General features: G+C 39.4%; 1 protein-coding gene across 2 annotated transcripts; it reads left to right on the top strand.

The window, feature by feature from the left end:
• The first annotated feature begins 499 nt into the window (after positions 1-499).
• Positions 500-7267, top strand: LOC123507034. Of its 2 annotated transcripts, XR_006675561.1 has the most exons (7): positions 500-897; positions 1362-1414; positions 1776-1878; positions 3034-3566; positions 3975-4128; positions 5049-5207; positions 6069-7267. XR_006675561.1 is itself a non-coding variant. In XM_045259538.1 (6 exons), the coding sequence occupies exons 1-6, from the start codon at positions 521-523 to the stop codon at positions 6136-6138; spliced, it is 1290 nt and encodes a 429-aa protein (XP_045115473.1). In that variant the 5' UTR covers positions 506-520; the 3' UTR covers positions 6139-7267. The 2 variants fall into 2 exon arrangements, 1 of the variants encoding a protein (XP_045115473.1); XM_045259538.1 differs by lacking the exon at positions 5049-5207 and having other exon boundaries at positions 506-897.
• The last annotated feature ends 8138 nt before the right edge of the window (positions 7268-15405 follow it).

The following is a 15405-nucleotide window of genomic DNA, read 5'->3' on the forward strand; positions in this document are numbered from 1 at the left end:
GTTAAAGAAATAACAGAGATGACTATTTCATTAACTCCTTCAATACTGGGACACAATTTTAATCTTACCTTAAGATTTGTGTACGATTCGACCATTTTATGTACATTTAAAGGGTCTATGGAGGCCAGAAGATTAATGGCCACAGTCTTCACTATTTTAATTCACCCACATGAATTTCTGAAGCTGTATAAAATCACCAAATAGTAATGGGTTTAGCTTGGGAAATAATGACAATTGAAAGGGTTAAGTGTAAACATTGGGGGAAAATATATTATACGAGCATAAAGACAGAAGACAGACTAATGCTCGTGCTGAGAAAGTTTTGGACGTTGTGGTAATCTGATGTTTGCTTCTCATATTACCGATAGTCTTGTGCTGGTGGATACGTATAGTGACTTGTAACGTGACATGGTAAACAGTGAACTTGGTGATATGGACTAATGCATGAAAAAATAAATCAATAAATAAAACGAAGAAAAAGGTGTTAAGAATCCACATAAGTTTATTTTCAATTCTAGTTATGTGTGTGTGCGTGTGTGTGTGTGTGTGTGTGTGTGTGTGTGTGTGTGTGTGTGTGTGTGCGCACGCCCCTTACATACATCAGTTCTTTGCAGTCACATCAGAATATATAACACTTGACTATTTAATCAAACTCAGACAGTGGCCGGAACTATCACAAGATAAGACAATTAAAACGCCACAATACGCTTCTTTATACACTTTCTTTTTCACTCTCGCTCTTGATAAGGACTCAAGGGAAAAGTATCCAGGCGCGGGGAACATCATGGCACTGGGTCAAGGCTCTCGCAACATCGGAGACCCCTGCTGGAGTCACATACAGTGCAGAAGGTCCGATGAGAACTCCTTCTGCGCCTCCCTCATGTGCCGGTGTAAAACGTAAGAGAGAGAGAGAGAGAGAGAGAGAGAGAGAGAGAGAGAGAGAGAGAGAGAACTTTGTTATAATACTGTATCTTAATTTACGTACATTTTGTTAAGTGTATCGTTTAGTGTCTATATCTTATTGCCGCTATCACCACTCTCTTTAGTCTAGTCCAGGAAATTTTAATAGATTTATTTTCTTATTCGTCCACTTATTGATTTCTGTAATTCAAACATCTTATCTTCCCCCACAGTTTAATTTGATTTCTTCTTATTTTTTTTTTCAAGATGTAAATAAGCAGATAAGTAAGTAAGTAAGTGGAAGTGTGTGGAAGTGGGTAACATGATTCTTGGAGTAAAGGTTATGAATACCTACATGGCGCAAGGATGAAATTGTACCGTGATTAAACTGAAATGGTATGATTGTAATGATTGTGCTTCCCTAACTGCTTATTTCCGTAACTGCTGATACTTTTTTGCAGAGATTTCCATGTTATCGACGGGAAGTGCTCAAGAAACTACTGGGAGGATCTCGGTAGGTGAAGAGAGGGGAAAGTTTCAATAACGTCCTTTAGAGATAGTTTAATTTGTTATATCTACATGATTTATGAGGAAACACCTTGAAAATACCTAAAAAATGTCTATTAGAGCCTGCTATCTCTGTTAAAACTTTATTAATCATGAGAAAACTCCTTGAAAACACCAATACCGTATATTAGAGCCTGTTGTCATCGTTAGAGCTTTATTGATATCGAGAAAACTCACATAAAAACTAAAAAAAAAAAAACCTCCTTGAAAACCACAAAAACTTCATGTGAAAGACGTTGAACATAGCTGAGATAAGACGCTAAAAAAATGTGGTCAAGCGGTGCCTCATTTAGTTACCATTTGCACAGGATTGCAGAGCTGGCAGCTGCTGGTGATCGCTCTCATCACCACCCTGTTCTTCCTGGCAGTGTTCGTGGGCTGCATATACTACGTCATACTCATGGCCATCAGGTGAGCACGCCGCGCAGTCTGTTTAACCCCTTCAGTACTGGGACACATTTTTAACTTGAGGTTTGTGTACGATTAGACCATTTTACTTACATTAAGTCTATGGAGGTCAGAAAATCAATGGCCACAATCTTCACTATTTCAATCCCTCATATAAGTTGTTGATAATGTATAGAATCACTAAATAGTAAATAGAACGAATATGGAAACACGTCATGATATTTAAGGACCGGGTTAATATTTCCACTGATTGCTACATTATACTTTACTAGAATTTCATCTTTTCTCTTTTTTTTTCATCCAGTGTGGCTTACATTTTTTTTTTTATGTAAAAGGGGAAAAACCGACCAAGGGCAACAAAAACGGTTAGGTAAAAAGGTCCACTGAGATGCTTGTCCTCGAAAAGGGTGAATAAGTGAGGAGAGTTTTCCTAAAGAATGGGATAAATGTCTTGGAACCTATTCAGCTAGCTTTTGTTGTTCTAAGCCTCACTGTCAACACTCAATCACACGCACCACGACACTTATTTTGATACTGAATCCCAATGTCCATGCCTCCACAATGTGTCGTCACCTGTGAATCACAAAGAAGTTAGCCCACATCTATTTCCTCCTCTAAAAACTACTTGTAGATTGGACCTATAGGACGCACACAAAAAAGTAAATAGATAAACAAACACATAAAAAAAACGAAAAAAATAGACAAATGAATAGATGAACAAATAAATAGATAAATAAATAGATAAATGGATAAATAAATAGATAAACGAATAGATAAAAAGAAAAATTGAAAAAAATAAGAAATTAAAGTAATAAAAAATAATGAAATATGGGTATTTCCAAGCCAGTAGAGTAGGCCTTTACACTTGCCTCTTCCTGTCTAAAAAAAATATAATTCTTATCCATAAATGTCAGATTTTTTTAAAGCCCTCTTTTAACTGTAGTAATGATCTGACTACTGCGTCTGTCCTTGTCATCTAACATTTTGACAACCAATCTCTATCTTTCTTATTTCTATATATCTAACTTTACCGAGCCTCAATCTCTCTCTCTCTCTCTCTCTCTCTCTCTCTCTCTCTCTCTCTCTCTCTCTGTAATCAGTTTATCAGAGAGCCTCGTCTAAGATTCAAACACTTGTATTCAATGTTCGTTCTCGCAGGAGATTCAGAAAAACGCGCCCGTCAGGAGAGCCGGTGCCCACAGAGAGCTTCGTGGATAAAGGCGCTGCTGAGAAACAAAAGAGCGTGACAGGAAAAAGACCACCCCACGTCAAACAGGCAGAGAAGAAACACTCCTTCAAGAAAAAAACACAGAGGTTGGAGGGAACAAGGGCACAGCTGAGGAGTGAGATGAACGTGCTGAGGGAAAAGGAGGAGGAAGAAGGGGACGAGAGGAACAGAGGCACGTCAATGGTGGCTGAGGAAAGAAGAAGCACGTCGGTGGTGGCTGAGGAGAGAAGAAGCACGTCGGTGGTGTATGAAGAGAGAAGAAGAGGCACATCGGTAGTGGATGAGGAGAGGAGAAGAGTCACGTCGAAGGTGGTTGAGAAGAGGAGAGGAGCGTCCATGTTGGTTAAAGAGAGGAGAGGCGCGTCGATGGTGGATGAGGAGACGGATGATGACGAGGTTCCTTCCACTTCCATCAGACCATTGACAAAGTTTATCCTGCCCCTGTACTACAGCAACGGCCACGGTGAGGTGCTAAGTGTAATGGAGTGGAGAGTGGCTTGTTATATGATTGCTGTATGGGGCAAGTAGAACATATTAAGTCTGCCACACAGGCTAGTCCGTGTAGGATGAGTTCCTTGGCACACACACACACACACACACACACACACACACACACACACACACACACACACACACACACACACACACACACACACACACACACACACACACACACACACACACACACACACACACACAGTCTATGTTTTGTCCAAGTGAGCATTCCACTTGGTCTTGGTTTGATCTCATGCCTTCATATTCATCGTTCTTCCTTATATCTCGTGTATTGTCAGTGTTCTTGGCATTACACACATATCTAACGTTTCTGCAGCATGGTGACATCACAAGCTGCCACATTTCATCACAACAGGTAACGAGAACAGAGCGGGTAATCAGCGGCACAACCTTAGGCGCACAGATAGCCTCGGGTCGTGGTCCCTCTCGTCATGGGAGATGGAGCCTCTCGAGGCGGGTCTGGACTGGTGGCCCACAAGGCGACAGTTTCGTCGACCTGCCCACCAAGGGTAAGTTTATGTAGATATGAGCTATAACAAGCCAAAGGCCTCATGATGTACGGCGCTCATCCTCTCCATCGGTGGGTAAAAAATGTTGCGTACGATTTGGAATACTTAGGCACTAAAGAAAAAATCAACAACATGATATGTTACGGTGCTGTTATATTTCTTTATTGTTAAACGTTTAATAGCCAAAGCAGTATTGCTTACGAACTTTGGCCACTCTGCCACAGGCGCTTCGTTAAGCATTGCACTAAACATGCATTTCACTGGCTTTCTTTAAACTGGCATGCTGTCTTCCTTCACATTCTATGCTGCTCTTTGCGTCATTCCTTTGCTGTTGGTAGATAGTTCACTCTGCAGTGATGCTCCTCAGGTTATGTCTTGGTCCAGCTTATCTGTAATAATAGTGTGGTGGTCCGCAGGGAAAGTTGAGCAGGCCTCAACTTGTGCTACGGTGATTACTATATAGCCTGGCTGTCATTAAGTCATGAACGCTGATTGTCCTGTCGGTTCCTCGATCCTCGGCCGAACCCTGTCAAGATTTTCATTATATCAGTGTTGTTTAGAACAAGAAGTATTATATTGTTTCCTCTTCATTTAATATTATTTTACTGATTGTTCTAGATTGATAAGTGCAAGTTGTTGTCTCCGTATTTTTGAACGCTTTGATCTTCTTAAGAGCGATATCTGAAGGTCGCAAATATATTAGTTGACTGTAATCCCCATTGATGTTGAAGAATCCTTGTTAAACTGTCACTAAAATTATGAAAACGAGCCAATTGAAGATAAATAATAAGAAGCAGAGGTGTTTGAGAATACGGTCCTTGTTCTTAGTACGAGTGGTTCATTGCATGGAGCAAAGACAACCTGACTTCCCTGACATTGCCGATTGTACTCTAATTCATTCAATTCCCCACTCTTATTAGGCAGTGCCTCTTAACCACAGTGGAAGGAGCTTGAAGTGTGTAAGGATGAAATCGAGTCACGTCCTGCAATACTGGAAGGCTGGCTAGGGGCTGTGGGGTAGCGGGCGGCGGTTAGAGTATGGCAGCGCGGCAGTTACATCCTCGTTACGGCAGTTGCAGGTCAGATACTAAATTTTGTAATGACAGTACACTCAGCAGGATAATTGCTTGAACTTCTTGAAAAACTACTGGAATTTTTTAAGACTACTATGGCTTGGTCACTTAGGAAAGATAAACGAAAAAAAGAAGACAGAGATCAAAGAAAGATGGGAACAGTTTCAGAAATCTCACTGTTATGGAGTGTGACTTGTGTTTTCTCTGAATGTTAATTATTCTGATGTGTTGATAGTCTCCGGACATAACTTGACAACTGATAGATTTTCAGTAGATCACATGACTTGACGTAGACATTGTAGAGGGAAGACAGTTAACACTTTGGTTATACTCAGCTAGTGACATGACTGCACGACCTAGGTGGCCGCCAGAAACACCGACCCTGCATAGAGTGGCAAAAAAATGTAGAAAGAAGATGACTCATTTAAAAGGGAAGAAATTGCATGAAAAGCACAGTATGAAATTACTGTGACGTATGTTCATGCAATATTCAAACAAACAGTTCAATCGCATCACTGTATCGGCAGCCTTGGGTAAGGAGAGTGACTGTGCAAGGAGGGCTTTCATGGCTCCTGAATTTTGTTCTTGATTCAGAATTAGATACTCAAAAAATTGTTTCCCTTGTGTGCAAAAAAAAAAAAAAAAAAAAAAGAACCTGCTCGCATTGGAGGAAGGATTTGTTTGCCTGTTAGTATTAAAATTTTCCAAGAACAGAGGATCACTTATCTACACCACCGTTTATATGCGGAGAAAATTTGATATAATGTAAAAAGGTAATTCCTCCCACCACTGTAGCAGACTTAATGAAATAATTAGTGTAGAGTACAGCAGCTAAAGTCTGATATAGCAAATAATTGTCACTTTCAGAGAGCCAATCAGGACAGTACGACCACTACTGCTCGACGGTACCGTCTCGGACAGTGAAGAGGACGAGTGACGGCTTCACCTGAATACAAAATATCACTTCATTTGCATCTAAAGTGAATGGAAGAGACGACACATTGAGTCACTAAAATTCTCAGGGATGTTTCCATGGTTCTGATGATGATAAAAGAGAGGCTTAGGATTCATGGGAAAAAAATACTCAACAACCTGACTTAGTTATCTTCGTGGCTTTTTGAAAGTAATCCTCACGATTCTACGTAGTACTACTTTGCTACGAATTCTACGCCATCACAAGGAAAAATAACCATGATAACCTGAATGGTCGTATCTGTACTCTATGAAAATTGTTCTTATGAGAACGCTTCAAGATACGGGTAGATTTGGTAATAATTAAATGGAGACATGAACACTGGACAGGAATGTGGTACGTTCCTCGACCATTGAACAAGATGGTATAGCACAGCAGCATACACACAAGGCCTGTGATTAGAATGGTTGCAGGTGCTGTGCAGACTGATGTACTCACAGAAGCCACAGAAGAGACATCAAGAAAGTGTGGCCGGTATGCAGTACGGCTTCGTCACCTATATAACAAAAGGTGGGCCACAAGATTATGGTGTTTTGTTTTCCTTGTGACAGTGTGCACCAAATGTATATCACGATAAAATTAATTGCATGGCAAAACAAATGAGATGTGTGAAGATTGGTCATTGTGATTACGATTGGTGGAGGTCTATAGCAGAAAAGGAAAGAGTAGGTATAAACAATAAATAGAAGCCCCGAAAAAACCCCATAATATGAAGATAGAATATAAAAAAAAAAAAAAAAAAAGTGTAGACTAGGTCTGCGAGATGAAAAAAAGTTAGGGACCTAGCTAAACGTGGCCTCGGGGGCTCACATCCGTCTCATTGAGCAGTGAACGTGTGAGACATGATGGTGTCCAGAGGATTTGTTTTCAAAGGTTATTTCAGGTACTCATTATCGACCAGTCCCGAGGGAAGGATGAACAGCTGGGTGAGCTGTGGGTAAACTGCTCCAGCCTGGGGTCAAACTGCGTCCTGCGATTAAGGCTCTTCCACAACTGTAAAACATTTTATTTAGATTACATATATATTTGATAAACCATGTTCTTCGTCACACTGTGTATTTTCTGTATGATTAAATTTTGTTGATACCACTTTGATGAAACACTTTCATTTCACAGAATCATACATCATTCTCTGCCATGACTGGTGCCTCTTTTCCTACATAATTCATAAGGATGGGGGGAAAAGAAGGCGAAATGATCATAAAATGTCTCTCTATTTGTTTTGTGTCCAAAGACTTCATTCTTGAACACTCACACAAATCTTGTTATAGTGTCCTGACTCTTCACACACAAAGGAGAGTGGAGGGGAGAAGAAGGAACAGTAAACACGGGTCTTTAGAGCTGATTACTGCTAACCAACCGTCCTATATTCAGGAGCCCATTAGTTCAGTTACTTAACAACACTACATAGCCCCTGTATCTAACAAGGAATATCTTACATATTTATGCATTACAATGCTTTAGTTAACTGTACACATATAGAGGTCTTTTATGACACGTAGGAGTGAGTCGCTCGTTGTGCTCATGCGGAGTCTTGCCTGCGCGCGCAATGTCATCCAGATTGTGCATGCAGCCTGGGAAGTTACCCAATAATTTGGATAACACGACTTGCAGTTCATGGTCTCAGCCAAGGAAGCTTGAGGGGGGAAGGAGCTATCAATTCAGAGGTGGGAACCGATCCCTGGCATGTTCAATGAAACAAACTTGAGAGGGCAACACTGTCCACTATCGGCTCGAAACATGTAAACAAACCCAGAGCCCATCACAGTTCCATAACGCTGCTCATGCTTCTGTGCCAGCCTGTGATGCCTCTCGCCTCTGTTACTGTATGTGCAGCAAGAAAATCTCTACACTTCCTGGTGTTCAGCTGCATTAATTCCTCACAAATGCCAGAAGGTATGTATAGGTGTCTTTTCATAGATATTTTAGTCATTAGCAGAAAATACAGGGTGTCTTGAAGAAGGCAGTTAGAGCCAACGCCACCAGCTGCAACTTTTACTTGATGGATAAAATACCGCGGTGTGTGTAATGAATGCATATAATAGGAATGTCTTATGTAATAAGATATCTAGCATGTTTAAAGAGTTTCAAGTGAAATGTGTTGTGAAATGTGAGAACCAGCCTCTGAGGTGACATGGCCATCTCACTGCGGCAGGGCGGAAGTGTGTACTTGGTGTATTATATCAACTTGTGTTATACAGTATGTGATTTTCCGTATACGGACTTGGTATTATGTTGATGAATAAGAAAACATTGTGTGTGGTATTTGGTGTTAATATACCTGCATATTTCAGTATGCAAGTGGATAAGACTATTTCTGTGGCATTTATTCGTATGCAGTTCTTTCTCCAAACCGGATCTTGAAATATGAATGTGAACCATATTTTCATTATTTGTTTCTTCTGCCTTACTGAAATATTCTCACTGTATGTACTTCCAAAATTCGAGTAAGAATTTCAGCAATTTCCATCTGGATCCAGTGACCACAGTACGTGGCTCCAAATCGTGAAAATAATGTGTGAAGCACAGGCAGTCTGTTAGCTCTGAATATTTTATCCCAACTGCATAAGACCTCGACTGAAGAACACAGCTTCGATTTCTGTAAACAAATTAACTTCAGGTACAATATTATATCCAACACAATTTCTGTGGCCCAGCCTCGCTTCCCACACTGGTGGTTGGAGTGACAGAAAACGGGAATGGTTAACTTTGCTAAACCTGCAAAGTGAATGTTGGCTTGGCACACGTGAATAAGGCAGTGTTAATGTATGAAGCAGGCGCCAGCTGTACCATGCCAGTGAGTGAGGGAGCAATGTAACGAAGCCTCTGTCATCCGCTCCAAATAATTCATCATTGAGTATTTAGAGTAAAAAGTTCCTCGATTGTTTATAAATGTTTTGAAGTCTTACAATAATTATTTATGTATTATTATTATTATTATTATTATTATTATTATTATTATTATTATTATTATTATTATTACTGTTATTGTTATTATTATTGGGTAGATAATAGCAATGCCAGTCTCTCTCTCTCTCTCTCTCTCTCTCTCTCTCTCTCTCTCTCTCTCTCTCTCTCTCTCTCTGTATATCCTCTAAGGAAACAGATGCAGTAGTAAAGTTATCATCTCTCTCTATTCAAACACTTTTCTTATGATTAGATTATTCACTTCTACAGTAATAAAGATTGAGAAATTATTAGGTGAAAATATATCCCTGTTAGCGCATAGTAAAACCAGCTTTTGTTCTTGTGAAGACTTTGAGACCGCTTTTCTTGTTCCACTGCCATTTTGTACGTGCCAGAAATACGAAAAAAATATGCTTTTTATTAATTTATTTTTTGTAGATGTCTATTCGTAAAGACTTGATACATTGCTTTTAGTTCAGTGAATTGCTGAATATGGCAGTGAAATGCTTAAGATAGTTCGTGTAGATGATCCCAAACAGCCTCGTGAAGTCGGACAGGTCTGCTGCTGCTGGTGGTCGTACTTCCTGTGTGTATGTGTTCACTACTCGCGTGATGATCTGCAGCGAGTGTCTTTGATGTAATGCTTTGCGAGCCTCTGAGCCATGAATCAGCGGGAGTCGTTCACATTCCTAGCTGCCGTTCATTCAGCGCACATCTCCTCCCTTGATCTATTTATGCCTAGCTGAGGGACCTTAGTAATTGGAATGCCACCGTCAGCCCTGAAGGAAGGGAGGCATCACTATGCTTAAAGACTCAGCAGGGAGAATCAAGCACTTCGTTCCAGGAATTTCTCACGGCTTGTAGAAGAAGTAAGGCGTGAGTTAGGCTGGAAGGTGTGAGTGGGTGTTGCAGGCTGTCACTTTCAGGTGTGGGACTGTAAGTGTAAGACACGGGTTCTCAACCTTTTTATTCTTATGTATCCTTTGAAGTCTTTCAGTATTGGTCATGTACCCCTTACCCACAATGCAGCGTCAGGGAGGGTAAAAATGAATGCCTGGTTTATATGCAGAGCAGACAAAATTTTCAATTAATATGAGTATGTCACCATGAGCTAATGTCGATTTTGCATGACTAGCTGCTAGCATGCAAAATATTTATCAAAACGGAACTATATCAGGCAGTTTTCGATCATTGTGGCAATGAACTAGTGGTGCTTGTAGATAATTGCAACTTATAATTAGTAAGTGATAGGTAAGTCACTGTATGTGTGTGAATAGCTTATAAAAATGATAAAACAGAAGTAAATATCATAGGTTTGCTAGGATGTATGGCAACTGTAGTCCAAGAGAGCTTTCTCTTAAGTGACATAACTCCAAGAGTTTCCTTGTTAACATTGTTAACGTATCCTGGTTGTAGTGGAGGACACATCTATAGCCTAACGCATGTAGGCCACTTTCTACAAACAGGTTTGTAGTTATTAAAAAACTGAAGTGTTTTCAGAAGCCAGTCACTTACCCAAAAATTTCCTCTAACGTACCCCTTGGGATACGCCTATCCCAGGCTGAGAACCCCTGGTGTAGGGAATGTGGTATCAGTGTGAGGTAAATGGAATGTCTGTGTAAGGTAGAATGATTCAGTGTAAAGTGTGGGAAGGTACGTGTCAGTGCGAAGTCAGGGTGAGTGTAAGATAGGAGACTCATTGTGAAACTACGGTGATTTCAGTAGAGGAAGTGGGCCGGTGACATAAATGGCTTCATAAATATGTGAGAAGCGAGTTTTATGCCACGCACTGACTCACTTATTGTGATTCAAAGGCAGCGTCTGGCAACTTTGCTCATATATTTAACGTCTATGCTTGAATAAAAAATAAGGAAACCTAACAACAGCGGAAAAAAAAAAAAAAAATGCACAAGTAAAAGGCGGGTGACGTGTGCATTGTCTCCACCAAGACAGAAAGGAGGGAAAATAGCAAAATATTTTAATGCACATGCGGAGGAAGAAAGGCTCATCTGCGCTACACACACACACACACACACACACACACACACACACACACACACACACACACACTTTGTTAGGCTTCACGAAAAGACTTCAAAATGAATTTCGAATCCCAAACTTTACGTTATTTACTTTATGAGCTGTGTTTGGAGGACGCGTTGAGTGAGTGTGGGAGTATTTCCATCACTCGTTCTCTTTCACGCTTTGATATCGTCAGGAATGTTTTTGGAGGTCAAGGGCGACACTCGTTTAACTGTCACTGGTATATCAAGCGGTTCTTGAAAATGTTATTCCATTATTAATAGATATGTCGTGTCTTTGAAGTAGGCGGACACAGAAGGCTGTCTCGATATTCTGCCCCTCTCAGTAAATTCAGACAAAGGTGCGTAAAGGAAGTGTATAGACGGAGATCCAAATTGATGTTTTGATGGAAGGACAGTAAAATTGTTCCTAACCGTTGACCATCCTCATACATGTAAACCAATATGTATAGCAAAAATTAGGGATATGTATAGCAAAAATTAGGGATATGTTTATAAAAAATTAGGGATATGTTTATAAAAAATTAGGGATATGTATAGAAAAATTTAGGGATATGTATAGCAAAAATTAGGGATCTGTATAGCAAAAATTAAGGAAATGTGTAGCAAAAAACAGGAAAATGTATAGCAAAAATTAGGAAAATATGTAGCAAAAATTAGGGAAATGTATAGCAAAAATTAGGGATATGTGTAGCAAAAAAGCAGGAAAATGTATAGCAAAAATTACATAATACATATATGAAACCAACATTGTATTTCCAGTGGCGAGACAACAGTGAGCTTAAAGGTTATAGACAGATCAATGGCTAGGAATAACAAGTCGGGCATACTCTGGCATGTATGTTTTACGCGGGAATTGCCATGTTTATAGTATTGTTGCCGCTTCCCTTTATTCCGATGTTCTTTCACAAAACAGAATTAAAAGCAAATAAAATGGTGATAAAAAGATGACCCAATAGATAAAATAATAAACAGTGAGATGTAAATACGTATTGATATTACTAGAGACATAGAATCCTCTGCTTGAATTGTCCTTAATCCCTTGAACAACTATGACGCGTTTTCATATTCATTCGGCTTATTATTTGGCATTTTTATACAGCTTCAGAAACTCATGTTGGGAATTGAATTAGTGAAGGCTCTAGCCATTAATCTTCTGCCCTCCATAGACTCTTTCTAATGTCAATAAAACCGTCTAATCATACCCAAAACATGCAGTAAAAATGCGTCCCAGTACTGAAGGGGTTAAACGAGAAATTACTTCCACTAATAATGACTCATGTATAAATATGATAACAATAGGTTCATGAAAATATATTGCTGAAAACTGATATTAAACTCCCTTCCTTTCATCCATCCGTCCTTCAATATCCTCCCTTAGTGCAAAAAACCCACTCAGAGGGCAACAGTTTGAGTGCTTCAGGTGGGAGACCATCTATGCCACATACTTTATTGCTTACGAGTCTTAATTTGGTATGATACTTCACGAGGAGTTATAGGATCATCCAGCACTGGGGGGGTGAAAACATCGCTGCGTGGTGACTCATAATCCGAACTTTCCGTGTCACTCAGATTGATAACTTCGGTGAAATGATTCTTGAACTTGCCATCAGATAGAGACGCAATTGAGTGAGTACGTGGTCAGATATATAGATAGATAGATATATAGATAAATAGATGATTACATAGAGAGATAGACTGACTGATAGATACATAGATAAAATAGGCAGGCAAACAAATTGATAGACAGACAGATAGACAAACAGATAGAAAAGTAAATACGTGGACAGATGAATAGAGATACATAAAGGAATAGGCAGATGAATAAATAAATAAATATATGGATAGATACATAGACAAATAAAAAAAAAAGAATTGATAGATGGACATACAGATAGATAAATAAATAGATAAATAAAAGTAAAAATACGTGACTAAAAAGAGAAAACTAGCTCAGGGTGGAGGGGACACTGCACCATTGTGGCTTCCGAGGCTCGTGTGGCCCAGCAGTTGTCCATGCAGGTACTGGCCATTTATCCAACAATCCAATAAGGCGGGATTTACTACGCTATTATTTCAGAATTACGCTTGTCTCACTCCATACTACCATTTCAGTCTTTTTTTTGTAGCTATGTATGTGGGGTTTTGTTTTGTGTGTTAGGAATTATTGTTATGTTTCTTTTCCTGTTTTTTTGTCTTTTTCCTGTTCGTAATTTTGTTCTTTTCTTCTCCTTCTCCTTGTTCTTTATTCTTTTTCTTAGTTTTTCTTTCTATTTGTTTCTGTTTTTCTTTCTTCTTTTTCTTTTTTCTTCTTTCTCTTTTTTTGGTTTTCTTCTTTTCTTCTTCTTCTTCTTCTTCTTCTTCTTCTTCTCTACTACCACTACTTCTACTGCTTTTCTTCTATTGCTACTTATTCTTCTTCTTCCTCTACTGTTTTTCTTCTTCTACTTCTACTTCTTCTACTTGTTACTGGTACTTGCTACTACTACTACTACTACTACTACTACTACTACTACTACTACTACTACTACTACTACTACTACTACTACTACTTACAAGTCAGTTATGACAACGTCTCCTAGAACGCGTACCACTTCCCCAGGTTGTGACTAAGCTCAAGCACTTCTGTTACTGCTACTACTATTTTTAATGTAACCTGCCACTTATTGATAATTGATAGCAACATGCATCACACTTTCACCGTCCTCAGGCAGATCACATGCTTACTATATTTAATAATAACAGGATGAATAACAGCAGGAAATATCAAACTGAGAAATATGGAAAGTAATATCGGATTAACTTCCTTGGTGCCATGACGCGTTTTTATATTTATTCTGGTTACTATTTGGTGATTTCATACAGCTTCAGAAACTTATCCAGGGAGAGGGTGAGATTAAAATAGTGAAGACTCTGGCCATTAATCTTCTGACCTCCATAGATCTTTTTTAATGTAAATAAAATCGTCTTATCACATCCAAAAATCACGGTAAAATGCGTCCCAGTACTGAAGGGGTTAAAAAGACGAGTTTTGTTAAAGATTCAATTGCTATGTTTAGAATCCACAGTTACAGGTTCTCGCGTACTCAAGTGATCATCCATGCTCCCTCAGAGATGTGCCGTAAGCTGTTAAAACCCAGCTCACACTAAGTCGCTGCTCTAATATTGTAAGTGCAAATCAACGTGACCCTTGGCAGCGCGTGGAGGTGTAATGAACGATGCTTGGTGAGTGTCGCCGTGGACAGTGAAGGTGGTTCTGGCGGCCGGTGAGTGATGTGATGAGTGGTGGGTGGCGAGTGTTGGTGTGGATGTGACATGTATTACTGTAGACGGGGCTTACATGGAGTAAAGATGATGAGTCGCTGTGTTGAGCAATGGTGCTAATTATAGACAGTGAAATCCGCTAGATTGACCTAAAGACATGCAGCAGATTAAAAGTGAAACTCTGAATATCTTTAATTTGATTTGATTTTAGAATTCTTATGTTTTTTCTTGTGAAATCCTGATTTTTTACACAGCTGATCAGTACATATATTCGCAAGATCTGGCGGAAAATCTGCAAATTTAGCATTACTGGCGTTGATCAATATACATTATAGAGGAGTCGCAAAATCTGAGTCGTTGCTGGTTCATGTCCTGTCCCCGCTGCTGTCTCGGAGGATGCGGAAAGACGCCTACATATGCTATTTGAAGTAGCTAGCGCCGCACCTCAGCTTAGGAGCCGCTTGAGAGCAAGGATAAGTTAGCGCAGGTTTAAAATGTAATAGTAATGATAGAATATAAATGAAAGAATATACAATAACACACACAAAAAGTAAAGAAAAAGAGAAAGAGAAGCACGAATACGTGAGACAGTGATACAAAATTACAATAATACATAAAGTCTCTAATTTGTAATGAATCTCGTTTGTCAATATGGTAGAAATAGTGAAATGATCTTAGTAACACGTTTAAAAGAGTTGGGAAGTATCAGAGAGAGAGAGAGAGAGAGAGAGAGAGAGAGAGAGAGAGAGAGAGAGAGAGAGGAGGGGAAGGAAGGGCTGTAGGCGTGTTATTGGGCTATTTGTGTTTTTCAACTATAGAGTGGTTGGTAATATACTTTAGAGGGTCGCGCGGGAAGTGTTTGGAGTGTGTTTCCTCCATCTTAGCTTTTATTGTATAATCTGTAAATTCTTGTGACACAAAGCTCGTCTTTCTTGCGTGTTAGTTTATAGATAGTAATGAAGGTGCACATGAAGTAGAAAGATGATACAGTAACAGCGTTAGTGAGTGAGTAATTAGT

Source organism: Portunus trituberculatus, chromosome 21 (assembly GCF_017591435.1).
Source record: "Portunus trituberculatus isolate SZX2019 chromosome 21, ASM1759143v1, whole genome shotgun sequence".
Taxonomy (NCBI): Eukaryota; Metazoa; Arthropoda; class Malacostraca; order Decapoda; family Portunidae; genus Portunus; species Portunus trituberculatus.

Excerpts from the sequence above, each read along its gene's own strand:
- LOC123507034 (XM_045259538.1), top strand. The coding sequence starts at position 521 with ATGTGTGTGTGCGTGTGTGTGTGTGTGTGTGTGTGTGTGTGTGTGTGT. Across the intron at positions 1,879-3,033 it reads GTCATACTCATGGCCATCAG|GAGATTCAGAAAAACGCGCC; the intron begins GTGAGCACGCCG and ends TCGTTCTCGCAG. Across the intron at positions 4,129-6,068 it reads CGTCGACCTGCCCACCAAGG|AGAGCCAATCAGGACAGTAC; the intron begins GTAAGTTTATGT and ends TGTCACTTTCAG.